This window comes from Miniopterus schreibersii (genome assembly GCF_964146895.1).
Source record: "Miniopterus schreibersii genome assembly, chromosome: 13".
NCBI classification, from domain to species: domain Eukaryota; kingdom Metazoa; phylum Chordata; class Mammalia; order Chiroptera; family Miniopteridae; genus Miniopterus; species Miniopterus schreibersii.
This window is the reverse complement of record NC_138113.1, coordinates 33,970,301-33,991,433: the sequence shown is the minus strand read 5'-3', so window position 1 is coordinate 33,991,433 and position 21,133 is coordinate 33,970,301. Positions and strand designations below refer to the sequence as shown.

The 21,133-nt window shown below is 35.4% G+C and overlaps 1 protein-coding gene across 8 annotated transcripts in view; it reads right to left on the bottom strand.

Annotated features, from left to right (window-relative positions):
* EHBP1 (EH domain binding protein 1) overlaps window positions 1–21,133 on the bottom strand; it is a 279,331-nt gene that overhangs the window by 141,467 nt on the left and 116,731 nt on the right. For all 8 annotated transcript variants that reach the window (XM_081157052.1, XM_081157055.1, XM_081157057.1 and 5 more), the window contains one exon: window positions 7,025–7,214. In XM_081157052.1, coding sequence (XP_081013178.1) covers window positions 7,025–7,214 — 190 coding nt within the window. The remainder of the gene's footprint in view (window positions 1–7,024; window positions 7,215–21,133) is intronic.

Below are 21,133 nucleotides of genomic sequence, written 5' to 3'. Positions count from 1 at the left end.
TGTGACTTTTTATAACTGGCAACGTGTACTTCCTATCCCTTCACCTTTTTCACCTAGTATCCCAATCCCCGCCCCACCTCTGGGAACCATTAGTCTGAGTAACAGAACCCTTGACTTTTAGCTGGGTAGTACAATTGCCCAGAATAAAGATTCACTTTCTAGTCTCTCTTGCTAGAGATAGGTGTCACTATTTTTTGTCCTTTCTTCTTGTTGAATGGAATGGAGCACATTGGCTCTGGCTCAAGCAGCCACCTTGAGCCACAAGGTAGAAATCTATGCTGAGGATGGTGGATCAGCAAACTAGGAGACAGGATCCCTGATGACTTAGTGAGGCTATTGTATTAGCTCTGAACTTTTAACATTTTCAAAGACAGAAATAAATTTTTCTTTTATTTAAATTGTCATTTGGGGCTTCCTATAGCCCATAGGTAATCCTAATTCCAACTGAAATTACATTAACCATAGGCCCATGTGATTAATAAGATTTTAAACCCAGTAACCCCTCTTCTGGGTATCTATCCCAAAAATATGAAAACATTTACTCATAAAAATATGACCAGCTGGCGTGGCTCAGCAGCTGAGCATCAATCTATGATCCAGGAGATCATGGTTCAAGTCCCAGGCAGGGCACATGCCTGGGCTGTGAGCTCAATCCCCAGTGAGGGAGTTGCAGGAGGCAGTTGATCAATGACTCTCTCTCATCACTGATGTTCCTCTCTCTGTCTCCCTTCCTCTCTCTGAAATCAATCAATCAATAAATATATATATATATATATATATATATATATATATATATATATATATTTTTTTTAAATACACACACACACATATATATACACCTCTGCTTGTTGAAGCATTATTCACAGTGGCCAAAACATGGAAACAATTGAAGTGTCCTGTGATAAATGACTGGATAAACAAAATGTGGTACATATATAAATAATGGAATACTATTCAGTTATAAGAAAAGATGAAATACTACCATTTGTAACAACATGGATGGATCTCGAGAATATCATGCTAAGCGAAAAAGTCAAGAACCATATGATTTCACTCATATGTGGTATATAAAACTGAAAGCAACAAATGAACAAATGAGACAAACAAACATACAAAAACTCATAGTCATGATATCAGTATGGTGGTTACCAGAGGGAAAAAGGAGTGGGGGAAGAGAGTAAGAGAGGTCAAATACATGGTGATGGAAGGAGATTTGACTTTGGGTGGTAAACACTCAATGCAATATACAAATTATGTATTATAGAATTGTACACTTGAAACATATGTAATTTTATTAACTAATGTCACCCCAATAAGTTTAATAAAAAGTTTTAAAAAATGCCCTGGCCAGTGTGGCTCAGTTGGTTGGGCATCACCCTGTGCACTGTACGGTTGCTGGTTCCATTCCCAGTCAGAGGACATGCCAGGGCTGCAGGCTCCATCCCTGGTAGGGGGCGTGCAGGAGGTAGCCAGTTGATGTTTCTCTCTCTCCCTCTCCCTTCCTGTCTCTCTAAAAATCAATAAAGACATATTTTTTTAAATTGAAAGAAATAATTCTAGGAGGCTCCACCTACATATTAAGAAAAAGTAGTTGAGGCCCTGGCCTTGTAGCTCAATTTAAGTTAGAGTGTCATCCCAATATGTCAAGGATGCAGGTTTGATCCCTGGTCAGGGCACATACAAGTATCAACCAGTGAATGAATAAATGGGTGGAACAACAAATTGATGTCTCCCTGTTTCTCTCTCTCTAATCAAAGAAATAAATGAAAGGGAGGGAGGGAGGGAGGGAGGGAGGGAGGGAGGGAGGGAGGGAGGGAGGGAGGGAGGGAGGGAGGGAGGGAGGGAGGGAGGAAGGAGGGAATAGTTGATTCAATGTCTTTTTTTTTTTTAATCCCAAGGATATTTTTTTCCATTGCTTTTCAGAGAGAGTGGAAGGGAGAGAGGAGAGGGAGAGAAAAACATCACTGTGAGAGAGGGACATCGACTGGTTGGCTCCCACACATGCCCTCAAGGCTGGGTATGTGCCCTTGAATGGAATCGAACCAGAGACCCTTCAGTCAGTGGGCTGACGTTCTAACCACTGAGCAAAACCAGTAGGGCCAATGTAATTTGTTCTTAACTTTTAGCTAAAGCCAACTACACTGAAAGAAGGGAAGTTCCAGAACATAAACTATTTTGCAGGGAGAAAACAAGTTTAACTGAATTAAAAAGATAAATGCACATTAAAGCCATTCCAGAGAGAGAAGCAGATACAATCGAGGTTGATTCCTGAGGCCCCACTGTATCCTCTGCCTAGGATTCTGCAAAATCTCCTTGGGTCTTTATAACAAGTTGACCTTTTTTCTTAAGCCCCCTTCTCCCAAATAATCAACCAAAGGGCTTGTTTCTATTAGTTATAAACAAAAGAGTACAAACCAGTAAAAGAGGTGACAACATAGGAGTGCCCCATTTATTCAGTATTATTGAAGAACAGGGTATTCTAATAAGTAAGGTATTCTAGTAAGTAAAAATTTTATAGGTAACTTAAGCTTACTTCCCTTCATTAAATACAGCCTGATATTTTATTTTTAAAAATAATTGTGTATTTATCATTGTATTCAATTAAATTTTGATCCTTATTATATTTATCATTTTCCTTGGAAGGTGTGTTACATTTTCTATTTTCATATGTGGAAATTAATAGTCTGATTGTGTGCTTATTGTTTTTCAGCATGAATAGTTCATGGGCACCATTCCACACAATTTTGCATAGACAGAAATGCATGTAAAGAACTTTCTAGAAGGGTGCCTTTATGTGCAAGAGCTGGAAAAGGTGTTCGTCCTGTGGTTTGAATTTGCTGCTGGGACCAATCAAAGGAGTTTCTGTGTGTAACTTTGACTTTGGTTTATGCTGGGCTTCCCACAGTTACTGCAATCTGTACTCAAGAAACATCCATATGTAAACTTTAGGCCTCCACCAGAACTTTCCAGAAAGAGTTAACAATATGAATGAAGGCTTCAGTTATTTAGCTGGGCCTTCAGAGAAGTGGATAGGGTTTTCATTTTTAGAGATGGAGCAAGTGGACTGTAGTATCACTGTCGACCACTGGAGCTCCACCAAACAGGATCTTGGAGGGAGCCCTTCTCCACTTACCAGGCTCATTTCATCATCAAATGTGCAGTGTGGCTCTTCTCTATGCTATCACAAAAGTATAATTTTACTTTATTTTAATTCTTTTTTGTCATTAATAGTTAGCTTTTTATATTGTGACTTTTATGGAATTGGGTATACAGTGTTTACTAATGTACTTTAGCAGATGTTCCTGGCAACAATGTCATGTACATTCCTAAGCTCTTTCTTATAATTTGGATTGCATTTACACTAAGTTGCATGAATTACAGCTAGGTGTTCAGAGTTATACATGAATTAACTTATACTGACAGCCAGTAAGTGGTGGTCAGCCCCAATGAGCCTAACTTATTTTATGTTATTGGGTGGTTGTGTGTTTAATGTCAGGTTACCTCTCTAAACTTTAGTCTTTTTTTCCTAAGTTGTCTTTAAAAGTGTTTTAGTTTTATCATTTTACAAATGCAGAAATCAACGGTCTGAAATGTTCTGTTTATGTAGATTTATAACACTGAGGGGTTCTTAGCTACATTTGGAGGTAGTTTGCATTTTATTTGCAATATAAGGACAAGCTTATTACTTTGTTTAAATTCTGGTTCTAGTTCTTTTTCATAAATTTTCTTAAAAATAGTTTCAGGTGACAGGTGGGGAAATTAATCATCTGGCTGAGCACTTGTCATTTTATGATAGTGAATGCTCTTCAGTCTCTACAGGCAGTTAACCATTCAGTGAAGTTTGGCGGTCATACAAAACAATGTGGTGTAATATCTTTTTATTATTTGACTAAAATTTGGGTCTAATTTTTTTCAAAAGCTTCATTTGAACTATTGTCTCCTTTTTAATTTACAAATAAGGAAACTAATTGGCCAGGAAGCATGCCTTTTTAGGCATTAAAACTGTTTAATAATTTTAATAAAAGTGTTTTGATATAAAACACATTTTCCTGTTTTCTTAAATAGCATACTGTATACAAAACATAGTAAGACTCTTTCATGTTGACTCGAGGTTGCCAAAATGGTCAATTATTTCACTATGTTTTAATACTGCAAAGTCTTCAGGAATATATCCCAGTCTACTGTGGGAATATCCTGTGTATACACACACACAGGAATATACATACACAAACATATATGTGTGTATATATGTGTGTGTGTATACATATATATATACATATATATATCTGCACCTACAATGAATAAGCTCTATACTTCTGTGCTTTCTCACCTGTCATTTATCATTTTTATGACTGTCAGTAATGCCACTGATTCTAATCTCCTTCCTTATCTCATACATAATTGTGTAGTTAGTAGTTTCCAATTTCTTTTACTTTTTTTCAGTTTGGCATTGGTCCATTTTCTTCCAAATGAAATCCTACACGAATTCCAACATATAAATGAATGTGGATTTGTGCTGTAAAAGTCGAACAGGGAGTCTAGTTCCCTACTGCTAAGCCTCCATAACTGGTCTCCAGTGCTGAATACCAAGGCACCTCATGAAACCTCAGGTCACCACCAAATAGTTTAATATTCCTGACCAAAACTAAGAGTGACTTCCTCTCTTAAAAGATAAAAACTTTTTAATGTCATCTTGTATCTTCTATAGAAGGCAACAACAATAAAAATGCATGATTTCATCACGCCAGAATCTCTATTGGTATAACAAACAAAAACAGAAGTAAAATGTGTAAGGTTTAAAAATTCCAACTATAAGGTTAAAAAAGGAAAAGCAATGCCTTCCTTATGATACCCGCTATCCTACCAATACCCTTCTCAAAGGTAACCCCTATTAAGTCACTTGTAATTCCTTCCATAATGTACATGTATGTGTATGTGCATATGTGTGAATAAAACTTTTTAAATAAAACTTCATACATATAGAAGGTAACAATGTAGTTATGTAATATACTGTTATGTAATTTGTTTTTCATTTAATAACATATCATTAATCTTTTTTAAATTTAAGTTTTCAGTTACCTTTCACATAGTTGTTATCTAAACTAGCTCCCAGATCAGCAGGTTACTGGGAATGACTGTGTTTCTACTATATGTGTCTGAGCATAACAAAGCATTTTCTAGAGAAGCATCATTGTAAATGTTCAGCCTTTCCTATAAACATCACTTATTTCACAATGTATCTGAAATAAAACAGTATCCTCAAAATAGTGCAAAAACAACAGTCATGTGATACTTCACTACAACAGAATTTAATCACCATATGTAACAATACTTCTACGGAAAAAAATGTATTAAGAGTTCTAAATTGAAACTGGAAATACCTCTCTAGAGGTAGACTGGCAGAGTGGGAAAAGTACGGGTTTTAGACTCAAAGGACTTGAACTTTAATCCTGGCACTGTCACTACTAGTTTTATCACTTTGAGCAAGTTACTTAACTAAGGTTCAGTTTCTCATATATAAAAAGAAGATAATGGTATGTATTTCTCAGGTTGTTCTATGGATCAAATGAGGTAATAGAATATTGTCTAGCACACAATAGCACTATTAAGTTCCTTTTCACTTCCCTACAAAGAGATTAGGATTTCCTGATTAGCTTCAAACTCCTAATGGAATACAGAAGAGGATGGGCAAGGAGCAGGCCATGGAGTAGAGATTCGGAGTCATAAGGGATAGGTTTAGGTATTCTTGATGATTAGAATGGATAAAGGACCTAAGTAGCTTCTTGATTCTGACTAGTGCCCCTGTTACTGTCTTCCTCCGCTCTCCCCCATTGGGTACAGGAATTGGCCATCTCCTTTACTTTATATTTCTACTACTTGCTACTTTCATGTAGAGTCCCCCACACACATCCTTTCCCTAGACAACTGCAAGACAGAATTTAGTCCTAGTTCCTTCTCCTAAAGTTACACGGTAAAAAAAAACCACACACACACAAACCTGATATAAACACACACATCTAGAGACCAACTTTTGGAATAACACAGTAAAGACCCTCAGTAAACTCAATCTCCCTCTAAAACAATAAAAATACAGGCAAATAAGCTATTTCAGAACTCTGGCACTTAATGAAGGCCACAGAATGAAGTAAAAAATCCAAGAGAAAACTACTGAACCTCAATGTCCTTGAGAAAAGCAGCAGCCCAGGCACCTGAGGTGGAGCAGTGTTCAGATATCACACAATTAAAAATTCTAGCTCCAATCCTGTCTCCAGTGGTTGGGGAACCTGTGACTTTTACTTTACCCCTCTGAGTTCAAGTTTATCTTACTTTCCCCTTAACTACCTGTGAGAATTACATAATGTAATATGGTAAAAACAACAAAACACCCATGAGTAGATGAGCAAAAGTTATTTACCCAAAAAGAACTTGCTAAATCCAACATTTCTACCTTACATATGGAACATATAATACTATTTGCAATCAAACTATTTAAAAGCTTCAGACATTGTACGAACACTGTTTTACCTTTCCACAGTTATTATGCATTAAAAGTTGTAAAAAAAAAAAAAAAATTAAAAAGACAGTAAGGCCAAAATTATAAGTTGACATAAATCAAAGTGAACTATTGAAATTCTTCAACACAGCATTTCTCTGCACTGAGCCTTAATATTTCCAGAGCATTTCTCAAAGGATGACTTCTACTCCTTCTATATAACTGTAAGCTGTCCTTCACACCTAGCTAGCTGCTTCAGAGTATCCTCTTTAAATCACCAACCATAAAATTATAATGCCTCTCTTCTTCTGATTTCAAAATAGCATTTAAAAAACAAATCTTCACCCAAACTATTCAATCCATACTATGCTATAAAAATGTAATTTCCCAAACATATATATAATGTTGCTTAATGAGCTTTCAGTTTTAACTCATCAAAAATAGCTAACAATGACTTGTCTTAATTTTAATTAAATTGCATGGGGGAAAGACCAAATGTTACCACAGGTTTTACTAAGAATAGACTCCTACCTTAGGAGAAGTAGAGAGATCTCTTCCCGCAGAAACAACTGTGTTTTCATTTACTCCACCTGTCTTTGGTGAGATGACTGGTGGGGCTGGGGCTTTTCTTTTCACTCTCTTTTCAGTTTCCAGTTCTTGAATTGTATTTATCAAATTATTTGGAGGAAGAGTTGGTTTAGGTTCATAAAAAGGATTTGATCTAAATGAAAGAAGAATTACTGTTAAACGTCTCTTTAGAAATAGATTATATCTAAGTAAAATAATAAACGTTCATTTATAACACTAGAAAATACTGAAAACAGTTAAGGAAAAACCCAAACCACTGATAACCTACAATTTGGAAACAATTACTTTTAACCTTGTGTTCTGTTAACCATTAACAATAAAATGTTTCCCTTTTAAAAAGTATTTTTTAATTTTTTATAACATAAGGTGAACCCAGCTCTTATTACATCTAGACCCTCAGGGAAATGTTTTTAATAATAGTAAATCCTACATATTGTCCACACCCAAGGAAAAAGAAATTAGATGTGGAAGTATAGATTTGTTTTTTAATATTCCCCACACCAAACATTTTTTCCCTTGCATTTCATCCCTTCTTCTGTGTTAAATTCCTTTCTTATTAGGGAACATCTTTTACAGATTCATTCAGTGAGGTTCTATTAGTGTAGTAAATTCTCCCAAGAGCTAAAAATGTCTTTATTGCTCAGCCAGGCATGGCTCAGTGGTTAGGCATCAACCTGGGATCCAGGAATCCAGGAAATCACAGTTCGATTCCTGGTCAGGGCACATGCCCAGGTTGTGGGCTCAGTCCCTAGTCAGGGGTGTGTGCAGGAGGCAGCCGATCAATGATGACTCTCTTATCATTGATATTTCTATCTCCCTCTCTCCCTTTCTCTCTCTGAAGTAAAAAAGATATATTTAAAAAAAAAAAAAAGTCTTTATTTCAGCCTGAAATGATAATGATAGTTTAGCTGGGTAGAGAATTCTAATAGTCACTTAACTCACTTCAGCATTTTGAAGATATTAGCCCACTGCCAACATATTATTGCTATTTTGTAAGTCATCTTTTCTCTCTGGTTGCTGTTAAGATCTTCTCTTTATTTCTGCATTTGAGCAATTTTACTATGCTATGTGTAGATGTGAATTTTTTTTAATTTTTCCTGTTTCAGACACTTTATATTTCCTGAGTCTGAAGATTCATTGTTTCATTATTTATGAAAAATTATCACCATTATCTCTTTGATAGACTCTTCTTTACTTTCTCTATTCTCTTCCTTAGAAAATCTTATTAGGAATATATTGACCTATCTCTCTCCTTCATATTTTTATAAATTTTTGTTCCTCCTGTGCTATATTCTGGATAATTTCCTCACATCTATAATCCAGTTAACATTTTCTCTCTTCATCTGTTTCTAATATAACTTTTTAAGTTGAATTTAAAATTTTAATAAGCATATTTCTTCATATGGCTTTGTGTATAATGCCTCAGGTACAGAGTTTTGAGTCTTTAATCATTTAAATATATTCATTTTATAAGTCTCTATCTGATAAATTTATTATTTGAAGTTCTTACATATATAATCCTGGTGTTTCTTTTGTCTCCCCTTTCTCTTAGTAAACTGTTTCCTTGTGTGTTTTGTAACTCTAGATTGTAAATTCAGAGCTTAATCTGAGGAAATACTTTGTAATCTGAGCTGGGAGTGTCTCTCTTCAGAGTGTTTTATGTACTGATGTACTTGCATTTGCCAAGTACTTTAGGAGGCGCTTTATATGTTACTTTCTTAGCTTGGAGGTTCACAGACAATCCTGTCAATATATCAAATCTACATTAGAGTAGGCCTGTGCTTATAATTTCTCAGGGAAGACTTTTTCTTTCTCCATGTAGAGTCTAGGCCCAGGCAGAAAATCTTCCTTGTTAACTCCCTTTATGAGCAAATGAATTTTTTCTCAATAATTATTTATAAATTATCTGGTGAATATGATGATTTTCCCTCCTATTATTCAATAACATACTGTTATCCTGGTTCTTATTTTTTAGTTTGTTGCAATTTTTTCAACACTAGTCATTTCCCTAGAATCTAATATCCTGGGTGCACAGTAACAATAGAATTTCTGAGTCTACAAATCTAAGTACAAGGTCACTCAAACACAGTGATTATATACACCAAGGGAATTCCACCTAAGTCATATTAGGCCTGTATGGGTGATAGCCCTGTGTTTCAATTGTGCATGTTATTTGAACTACAATAGTACCAGACTCACTTAGAACTACAACCAATATCTATAGCTCTGCCTAGGGACTTATATCTACAGTCACCTGAGAATCTGGTTACCAAGTATATCTAAATCAAAGATGCAAAATACATCATATTTGTAATGTTACTCTCACTCTGTACTCATAACAACAGTTAGAATCATATGGCTCCTTCCCATTGAGCTGGAGTACAGTCTCAGAATCTCTCTCAGCTTTGCTCAGGGAAGTTGGTTTTAACTGAGTGGAGTTGGCACCTACATAGAAACCTATTCCCCTTTCTTCCTCTTCTTATGTCTATGCATTCAAGAGAAAAAGAACAGAAAGTAGATATATAGATATGTACTTGAAAATTAGTCTTTCAGACCAAAATATTCTTGCCTAGTGAAGAACTTGGGGAAATCAAAGCAAGGCACAATGTTAAATAACAAGTTGTTTTTAAAAAGCTGAACATTCTCTTTGAAAACAGGTAAAAAGTTATCAAAACCACTCTAGAATGGACGGCTTGCCAACAACACTATTGACATTTAAAAAGTGCTTACACCATGCTAGTTACTGTTTTAAGTGTTCTACATGTATTAATCTCTTTAATCCTTACAACAATCTTATTTTTTCTACTAATTTTATCAATAACTCAATATAGCTGTTTTCAAACTCTAAAAGTAGTTCAAAGAGAGGTAAATATAAAGAAACAGGATAAAAACAAAAATTTCTTTTAAATTCCAAAACTTAGAAAAGAAAAAAATCTTTCCACACCAAAACTTACTACTTGTCAACTGATAATTCAGGACTAACAGACCCACTTCAATCTAACAGAGTTAATTCAGTTATGTGAATTAATTGGGTGATATTTAAAAAAATTATTCCTGGTTAAATCTCTATAACAAATTTCCATAGTGGTTTGTAAGATGGTAGCTACTACAATAATCATCATTATTAATTTGTTACATAGGAGATTAAAGATGGCAGCAGTCTGAGTAGTATAGCTACACTGACACTCTTCCAGGATCAAACTGGAATTACAACTAAAATATAGAAAAATCATCCTGAATAATCAACTCCAACTGAAGACAAGCTGGACAGCACCCTCATAACCAAGGAGGAAAAGTGGAGACAACCCAGAGACTGGTAGGAAGTGCGGAGGTGAGAGAGGGCTGGCTGGGCTCCCACAGGCAGCTGCTGAGGGTCCGAGGGATATCTCAACTATGGGGAGTTCCCACTGAGGACTCTGGGGCTTAAACCCCAGGATGTGCTTCCCAGCCAAGAGCACCAGAACTGAGAAAGGTGCCCACATAACATTTGGCTGTGAAAAGCAACTGGGTTTCTGTCTGTCAGGGAGAGAGGGCTGGAAATGCAGGTGCCCTCTTAAAGAGCCAATGCACAAATTTTTGTGTGCAGCCACTCACCTTGGGCTCCAGCAGAGGGAGGGTGGAGTAGATTGGAGCTGTGTAAGGAGAATCTAGAGTTGTGGGCTCTGGAGATAGAGCTCAGAAGGCACCCCTCTGGATTCCTGTGCTGAGTCATTCCCTCATACTGCACAGGACATCTTTCACAAGCAGATATTTACCTTCCAAGCAGCTTTTGCTTGAGGGGGAAGCAATTGCCCCACCCAGCTGGAAAACCTCTCCCTGCTACCCCCTGGAGTTTCTACAGCTGAGGCTCATTAAAAGACTGATAATAATCAGCCACCCCACCCCACCCTTCACAGCCTGAAGCTCATTAAGAGAATCAGATTAATCAACCTGCAGTTAGAGGTAGACCTCATAGTGCTCTGAGTCTTTGCTTGATCTGCTTCTGGACCCAGACCTTGGAAAAGCAGACTTTGGTGTGCATCTTGGTCCTGTCAAAATACACCCAGCCCAACAGAGGGGACCTCAAGCTGTAGGTTGTTGACAGCTACAAACAGGGTACATAAGGCAGTCACAAGCTGCGTGTAACATCGGCGTGCACCAGAGACTCTCCAAAAAGACTGAAAGTCTAGCAGGCCTACCTAATACAAAGTAACAAACCCAAATATGCAGCCAAAATGGAGAGACATAAAAAACAAGCTCCAAAATAAAGAACAAGAGAAGTCTCCAGAAAAAGAGCTAAATGAAATGATGATAAGCAATCTATCAGATATAGAGTTCAGAATACTGATTGTAAGGATACTAGACAGCATGAAAAAAGACATGGAAACTATGAAGGAAATTAAGAACGACAAAGCAGAAATAAAGAATACATTGGAAGGAATAAACAGCAGATTAGAGGAAGCGAAGGCTCAGATTAGTGAATCAGAAGACAGGGTAGAAAAAAATCACTCAATTAGAGATCCAAAAAGAAAACACAATTAAAAAACAGGAAGACAGTCTAAGGGAGCTGTGGGACCACATGAAATGTAACAACATTCTCATCATAGGAGTGCCAGAGGAGGCTGAAAACAAGGGTTAGAGAACCTCTTTGAAGAAATGATGACAGAAAATTTCCCTAACCTGGTGAAGGAAAAAGTGACACAAATACAGGAGGCACAGAGAGTCCCAAGCAAGAAGAATCCAAAGAGGAGCACGCGCAGACACATCATAATTAAAATGCCAAACATTCAAGACAGAGAGAGAATACTAAAGGCAGCAAAAGAAAAGCAATCTGTTACCTACAATGAAGCTCCCATAAGGCTCAGCTGACTTCTCATCAGAAACCCTACAGGCCAGAAGAAGGGAATGCTATGAAGTATTATTCAAGGTGATGCAAAACAAGGATATGAAATCGAGACTACTCTATCCAGCAAGGCTATCATTCAAAATAGATGGTGAGCTTCCCAGACAAAAAATAGATGGTGACCTTCCCAGACAAAAAAAGGCTAAAGGAGTTTATCACCACCAAACCAGCACTGCAGGAAATGTTAAAGGGACTGCTGTAATTAGAGGCAGAAATAGAAGCATTGCAAGAAATGTTAAAGGGACTGCTGTAATAAGAACAAACAGAGAGAGAAACATAGGCCTAAAGAATTAAAATGGCAACAAATACGGTCCTATCAATAATAACCTTAAGGACTTTAAGGGAAAGATCAATAGCAATACAGTCATAGTCATGGACTTTAACACCCCGCTGACTTCACTGGATAGATCTTCCAGACAAAAGGTCAACACAGAAACAGTGACTCTAAATGGCACACTAGATCAGATGTATTTAAGTGATATTCACAGAACATTTCACCCCAAAGCTGCAGAATATACATTCCTCTCAAGTGCACATGGGTCATGCTCAAAGACAGACCACATGTTAGGACACAAAACAAGTCTCTACAAGGTCAAGAAGACTGAAATCATATCAAGCATCTCAGATCACAAGGGCATGAAATTAGAAATCAACTATAGTAAAAACACTCAAAAACATTCAAACACATGGAGACTAAATAACACATTATTAAACAATGAATGGGTTACTCATAAGATCAAGAAAGAAATCAAAAACTTCCTGGAAACAAATGAAAAGGAACACACAACAACCCAAAATCTATGGGACACAGCAAAAGCAGTCCTAAGAGGGAAGTTCAAAGCACTACAGGCCTACCTCAAAAAGGAAGAAAAATTTTTAGTAAACTATCTAACCCTACAACTTAAAGAATCAGAAAGCTCTCCTGTGAAGTTGTCTGGACCAGAGCTTTTGTTTGCTGGGAGGTTTTTTTATTACTGCTTTGATTTCACCAGTTGTTATTAACCTATTCAGGTTTTCTGATTCTTCCTCGTTCAGCTTTATATGATCTCACTCATACGTGGACTCTAATAAACAAAACAGGCTGAGGAACAAAATAGACCCAGAGACACAGAAGCATGGAACGGACTGAGGAATCTCAGTGGGAAGGAGGAGGCAGGAGTGGGAGAGTGGGTGGGGAGAGATTAATCAAAGAACTTATATGCATATATGCATACCCCATGGACTCATACAATAGTGTGATGAAGGCCTGGGGGAGGGGGGGGTGCAGGGGGGAGGGGATCAATGGGGATAAAAAAGGTGGCATATCTGTAATATTTTAAACAACACGGAAAATTTTTTTTAAATAAATTTAAAAAAATTTGCTATGTAACTGCCCGGCCGGGTGTGGCTCAGCAGTTGAGCGTCGACCTAGGATCTAGGCGATCGGGGTTCAACTCCCGGTCAGGGCACATGCCCAGTTGCAGGCTCGATCAATGACTCTCTCATCATTGATGTTTCTATCTCTCTCTCCCTCTCCTTTCCTCTCTCTGAAATCAATAAAGATATATTTAAAAAAAAAAAATTTGATATGTAACTATGGCTAGTTTTAAGAAAAACTCAAAAGTGTTAGAGGATAGATTTTTACATTACAAAAGGATTTGTGCTCAGAAAAAATAAATGAAATTCCTTAAAATAGGAAATTCTAACCGAATTTACAATACTCAGTTGCATGCAACTTTTATAAAACATTTAGTATGCAACACAAATGTATCTAAATATTGTCCTTTTTATTCATGTCTCTCTGCCTGCTTCTAACCACACAGGTCTCCCTCTATAACCACTTGAATACTGGTATTCTTTGTATAGAGAAGGTAAATACAAGTAGGAAAAAAGCTCAGATCAACTGACTTTCAAAGTTGGTTCCTGAGACTCATATTACTAAAAACATAATTAAAATGGACATTTTCTTAAAACAATTAGAGCTATGCTTCCCAATCTATTTTAACTATACCATGCAGTGAAAAATAAAACTTGTATGACATGTTAGAGGAAACACAGGAAGTTGCTGGAAAACAGAGTTACCAGCGACTCCAGCTACCCTGGAACATGCATGGCCACTAGAAGGACTAAGGGAATCAGTATCTCTACACACTTATAATCCACCTGTGAAAGAACAGCGTGCTAGGCACCACCACTGATTACGTACTAACTCAGAATAGGGACTAGAAACTTCTATTTCTAAGGGATTTGAGTGATTCTCCTTGGGGATCAGACTTTCCTGACTAATACTGAATTTCCTACTCTTGAAGAATGAAAGGGATATGCTCATATTTACATGAAGTGTCCAGAATAGTCAAATTCATATGGAAGGAAAGTAGATTAGTGATTTTCAGGAGATGGGAGAAGGGAGGAATAGGGACTAACTAATAGGTATGAAATTCCTTTTTTGGGGTGATGAAAATGTTCTGGAATTAGACAGTTGTGATAGTTTCACAACACAGTGAATTAACTAAAAATCATTGAAGTATATACCTTAAAATGTGGAGTTTTATGTTATGTGACTTGTATCTCAATAAAAAATGCTATAAAAAGTGAATAATATATATTATTGTGGAACTGCTCCCTTCTCTATAATAACAAGTTATGTAACTGTTGATTAATGTATTTAAAAATATTTAAACAATACTTTTAGTAAAGAAAAATTATTTAAGGAATTACCATAATTTTCACATTCTGTTGATCATCTAGGATTTGAATAATCTATTTCAGGGCTTCCTACATCACTCTAAATAAAAAAGAATTATTTTTATCCTTGTTCTGTATACTTGAATTAATAGATTAGTTATGTTATTAACTCATTGTGAATTAAAAATTCATCAGTTATATTAAGCGGAAAATTGGACAGAATAATTTCAAATGACATTACACATTGTTTAGAAAATAATTCACCCAGAAAAAAAGTTATAGATAGAAAATCTATAGGGTTATTAGAAATAGGATTAATAAGCATACTGAAAACATAATAAAATATGAAGCAGGGGTATAGCAAAGTTTATAGTTTTTCCCTGTTACTTTGAAAATTTGTTTCTTTGGGAAAACAATCCAAATTTATAAAAATAAGTGTGTAGCATCTCTGAATAAAATTCAATGACAATTTTCCTTGAAAAACTGGCACACAATACCAGAAATGATTCATGCTGGACTTCAAAAATCACTTCACAAATGTTTTAAATATATATTATTGTTTTATCAATTTTCATTTTTGCTACATAAACTGGAATGGCTGAACTAATCCCCAAACATGAAAGAACTAAGAAATCCACACAGCTGCTAAGTGTAAAGGACATGCACTAAAAGCACTGAAAGCTATATACTTTCTCTTGGGCTTATAGATATGCTTAGGTTCTAAAGATTACTTTATACATCATAGGACTCAGCACTATTTATCTATGCTAGTTTTAGGTCAGAGGATACAGGAGGGTTTGGTAAGGAAAGATGAGTCATATACGCTTTTCACTTGATTTGAAAGGTCATACATAAGCTTACTATTGTAGTAAACAAATTCTGGAATATTTCTGTTACTGAAGTTATACCTACATAAACTTTGGGGAGAAAAGGATGAGAAATACCAAATAAGGAATTTAATACAAAGAGAGTTCTTCCTGGATTCTCACATTAGCTGATGAGCAATCTTTAGAATTTGTGTATATATTCCTACAAAGAAAAGCAGGAGTGTTTACAGGCACTCTCTGATAACCTCAGATGATTTAACAATTTAGAATGTTCTTTATTCAAGGGAAATTTATAAATACTGTGACTTTCATGTGGATAAAAGAATGGTCAAAGGAAACACCCAATCATTCTGATTTTAGTTTTTATTAAGACATATTAAAAGTTTAAGCAAACATTAGATGTCTCTTTAATTTGTTAATAGGAGAGAGCAGGGTGTGTGTGTATTGTGTAATACCCAGGCATCTTGGAATGACTGAACGCTTGTACTTAAAGTTTGCATTGACATTCAAATACTCTAGGTGTGTGGCTATTACTCAGCACCTACACCACCCATGAGAAATTTTATTTTGATTATACATTAGCTATTTCAAAGAAAACAAATATAATAACTTTAGCAAGAGTTGAGCCAACTTTTTCAATCACTGTATAGTTATTAGTATTACAAGCTCAACTTGGTTTTGGAATTATACTGTTATGATGTAATTCTACATACTTATGGGAGGTTAGAAATTTTTTAGGTTTTATCAAAACCTAGCTGTGTAGATGGAAGCATGTAGCATATGTGAGAGTCATTAGCTACCTGTTGTAAAACGGGAAAAGATTGAGAAATACAGTTTCAAAGCAACAGAAAACAAGCCAACTACCTCATTCTTCAAACAAATATTTTATATATTTGAGTTTGGTTATTACTAAATCATCTCTTTTCTAAGTCAAACAGCACCTATGTTCCTCAATCACTGTTCATTTTATGTAGTTTTGGGACATTTTACTTCTACACATTATATTATTACTTAAACTTTAAAGTCAATTACATTGTAAAGAGATTTTAAAACATCAGACAAGTATTTAATATATACTACTATATTTGACATTTCTTGTGCTCTTCATTTCTCTTAGATTTATACATGTATACATGTATCACGTTTGTTTCTTCCTTAAATAGAAACATATAGTATGCTCATGGACAGGAAGAATTAACATCATTAAAATGTCCATTCTATGAAAAGCAATCTACAGATTCAATGCAATACCTATCAAAATACCAACAGCATTTTTCAGAGAACTAGAATAATCTCAAAAATTTATGTTAACCACAAAAGACCCTGAATAGCCAAAGCAATCTTGAAGGGGGAAAAAAAAGGCTGGAGAGATCACACTACCTGATATTAAATTATACTACAAGCCCATAGCAATCAAAACAACATGGTACTGCACAAAAATAGACACACAAATCAATGGAAAATAATAGAGAGCCCAGAAATAAACCTACGCCTATATGGTCAATTAATCTATGACAAAGGAGGCAAGACAGTCTGTTCAATAAATGCTGCTGGGAAAACTGGACAGATACATGCAAAAAAATGAAACAAAACCACCTCTGACACCACAAGCGAGAAGAAACTCAAAATTAATTTAAAGACTTAAATGGAAGAATTGAAACCATAAAAATCCTAGAAGAAAACAGAGAGTAAAATCTCTGACATTTCTTTTCATATTTTTTTCTGATATATATTCTCAGGCAATGGAAACAAAAGAAAAAATAAACAAATGGGACTACATCAAACGAAAAAGTTTTTGGATAGCAAAGGAAACCACTAACAAAACAAAAAGGCAACCTATTGAATAAAAAAAAAAGATATTCACCAATAATATATCTGATGAGGGGTTAATATCCAAAACATAAAGAACGCATATAACTCAACACCAAAAAAACAACAACAATCTAATTTAAAAATGGGCAGAGAACCTGAATAGATACTTCTCCAAAGAGGACATATAAATGGCCAATAGACATATGAAAAGATGCTCAATGTCACTAATCATCAGAGAAATGAAAATTAAAACCACAATGAAATATCACCTCCCACCCATCAGAATGGCTATCATCAATAAATCAACATAAACAAAGTCTTGGTGAGGATGTAAAGAAAAGGGAATCTTTGTGCACTGTTGGTGGGAATGCAGATTGGTGTGGCCATTATGGAAAGCAGTATGGAGGTATTCAAAAAATTAAAAATGGAACTTCCTTATGACCCAGCAATTCCACTTCTGGGTATATATCTGAAAAAATCCAAAACACTAATTAGATAGAATTTATCCACCCATTTATTCATTGCAGTGTTATTTACAATAGCAAAGACATAAAAGCAACCCAAGTGCCCATCATCAGACGAGTGGATAAAAAAGTGGTGGTACATATATACAATGGAATATTACTTGGCCATAAAAAGGAATGAAATTTTACCATTTACCACAGTGTGGATGGACCTAGAGGCTATTACACTAAGTGAAATAAGTCAGACAAAGAAAGACAAATACCATGATTTCACTTATATGTGGAATCTAAAGACCAAAACAAACAACAAAAACAGACTCATAGATGCAGAGAATAAAATGAGGGTTGCCAGATGAGACAGGAGTTGGGGTGAAAAAGGTAAAGAGACTAAGAAGTACAAATTGGTAGTTACAAAATAGTCGCCGGATATAAAGTACAGCATAAGGAATATAGTCAATAATATTGTGATAGCTATGTATGGTGTGAAGTAGGTACTAGAATTATTTGGGGGATCACTTCAGTAATTATATAATAGTCTAACCACTATGCTGTACATGAAACTAATATAAAATACTAAATGTCAACTGTAATTGAAAAATAAAATTCAGAAAAATCATTTATTTCTTATTACTGAGTAGTATTCTATTCTATGGGTATACCACAATTTGTTTATCCATTTGCCTACTGATGGACATTTGAGTTATTCCTCTATTTTGCTATTATGATAAATAAAGGCGTTAAAATATTCATGTACATATCTTTTTTGTGGACATATGCTTTTATTCCTTTTGGGTGTATAGTACCTAGAAATGGAATTGCTGGGTCAAATGACAGGTATATGTTTAACTTTTTAAGAAACTACCAAAATTGTTTTTTAAAATGGCTGTATCACACTTAAGTGTCCTTCAACAGATGACTGGATAAAGATGTGGTACATATATACAATGGAATACTACTTAGCCATAAGAAAAGATGAAATGCTGCCATTTGCAACAACATAGATGGATCTTGAGAGTGTCACTTGAGAGTGAACTTTAGCAATTCAAGTGGGTGTGTAGTGGTATCTTATTTAGTTTTAATTTGCATTTCCTTGATGACTAAGGTGTTGAGCATCTTTTTGTATGCACATTGGCCATTCTTATATTTCCTTTTGTGAAATTTTTGTTCAAATCTTTCCCTCTTGAAAAAAAGTTTGTCTATTATTGGGCTAAAAAAAGTCTTTTGCCAAATATATGTTTTACAAAGAATTTCTGCCAAACCATGACATGCCTTTTCATTTTTGTGTTTTTTTAAGAGAGTAAGTTTTAAATTTTGATGGTGTCTTAATTAAAGATTCTTCCTTTGATTTTTGCATCCTATTTTAAAAATTTTACTTAACCTAAAGTCACTAAGATTTTCTCCTACTCTTTCTTCTAGAAGTTCCAATGTTTTAGTTCTTATTTTTAGGTGTATAATCTATTTTTAGTTAAATTTTGTACATGGTGTGACATAAGGGTTTTTTTGTGGGGGTGGGAGAGTGGGGGTGGGATATGGAAATCTACTTGTTCTAGCAGTATTTGTTGTAAAGACTATCATTTCCTAACTAACTTCCCTTGCTAACTTTGTCAAAAACCAATTGGCAATACATGTGTGGACTTATTTCTAGACTTTCTTATTCTCTTCTTTTCACCTATATGTCTACTTTTAAGACAATATCACAATGTCTTGGTTAATGAGTCTTGAAATTGGGAAGTGTAAGTCCCCCAACTTGGTTCTTTTTCAAAATTATTCTGACTATTCTAGGTCCCTTGCATTTCCATATATATTTTAGAATTAGCTTATCAATTATTACAAAAAAGTACATCAAAATTTTGATTGGGATAGCACTGAATGTATAGAGCAATTTGAATCCATGGCCACAGTATTTCTGTCCATTTGATTTCTCTCTTTATTTGCTCTTAGCAATGCTTGTTGCTTTCCGCATACAGTTATTGCACATTTTCTTCAAATTTATCCCCGAGGGCTTTATTGTATGCTTTTGTATATGGTGTTTAAAATTTTTCTATTTCTGGTATTCCATTGTTACTATAGAAAAATATAATAAAATTTTTATATTGATCTCATATCCTGTAACATTAACAAATTTGCTTTTTAGTTCTGGTAAACTTTTTGAAGATTCCTTATGATTTTCTACATAAACAATTATGTCATCTGTAAAAAAAACAGTATATCTTCAAGTAACATTATGTTTAAGAAGCTTAAAACAGCACTCTTCAATTTCCCACTCTCAGCTTTTATGCTAAATTGTCATAATTGTCCGTTTTTAAGGCTGTTATTTTCTATACATGTTATAAAACACAGAATATATTATTTAAACTTTAAAGTCAGTTGTATTTTATTTATTTATTTATTTTCATTTAAAATATTACAGATGTCCCTTTTTCTCCCCAATGATCCATTCCACTCCGTCCCACCACCCTCCCCACCATTGTCCATGTCCTTGGGTTGTGCATATATGCATATAAATTCTTTGGTTAATCTCTCCCTCCTCTACCCACCCACCCTCCTCCATCCCTCAGAGATTCGTCAGTCTGATCCATGCTTCCATGTCACTGAATCATTTCTATTCATCAATTTATTAAGTTCTTTAGATTCCACATATAAGTGAGATCATGTGATGTTTGTCTTCCTCTGCCTGGCTTATTTCACTTAGCATAATATTCTCCAGGTCCTTCCATACTGTCACAAATAGTATGAGGTCCTCCTTCTTTACAGCTACATAGTATTCCATGGTGTGAATGTCCCACAGCTCTTTTATCCACTCATCTACTGATGGGCACTTGGGCTGTTTCCAGATCTTAGCTATTGCAAATTGTGCTGCTATGAACATAGGGGTGCGTATATTCTTTCTGATTAGTGTTTCAGGATTCTTAGGATATATTCCTAGAAGTGGGATCACTGGGTCAAAAGGCAGCTCCATTTTTAATTTTTTGAGGAATCTCCATACTGTTTTCCATAGTGGTTGCACCAGTCTCCATTACCACCAGCAGTGTACCAGGCTTCCCCTTTCTCCACATCCTCACCAGCATGAGTCGTTTGTTGATTTGTTGATGGTAGCCATTCTGGCAGTGGTGAAGTGATATCTCATTGTGGTTTTAATTTGCATCTCTCTGATGATTAGCAATGTTGAGCATTTTCTGTCTCTTGGCCATCTGTATGTCCTCTTTGGAGAGGTGACTATTCAGGTCCTTTGCCTATTTTTTAATTGGATTGTCTTCCTCTTGCTGAGTAGTATGAGTTCTTTGTACACTTTGGAAATTAGCCCCTTATCAGATACATCCTTGGCAAATGTTTTCCCAGACTGTGGGGAAAGTCAGTTGTATTTTAAAGAAAATGTTAAAAATAAGACAAGTATTTTATATAT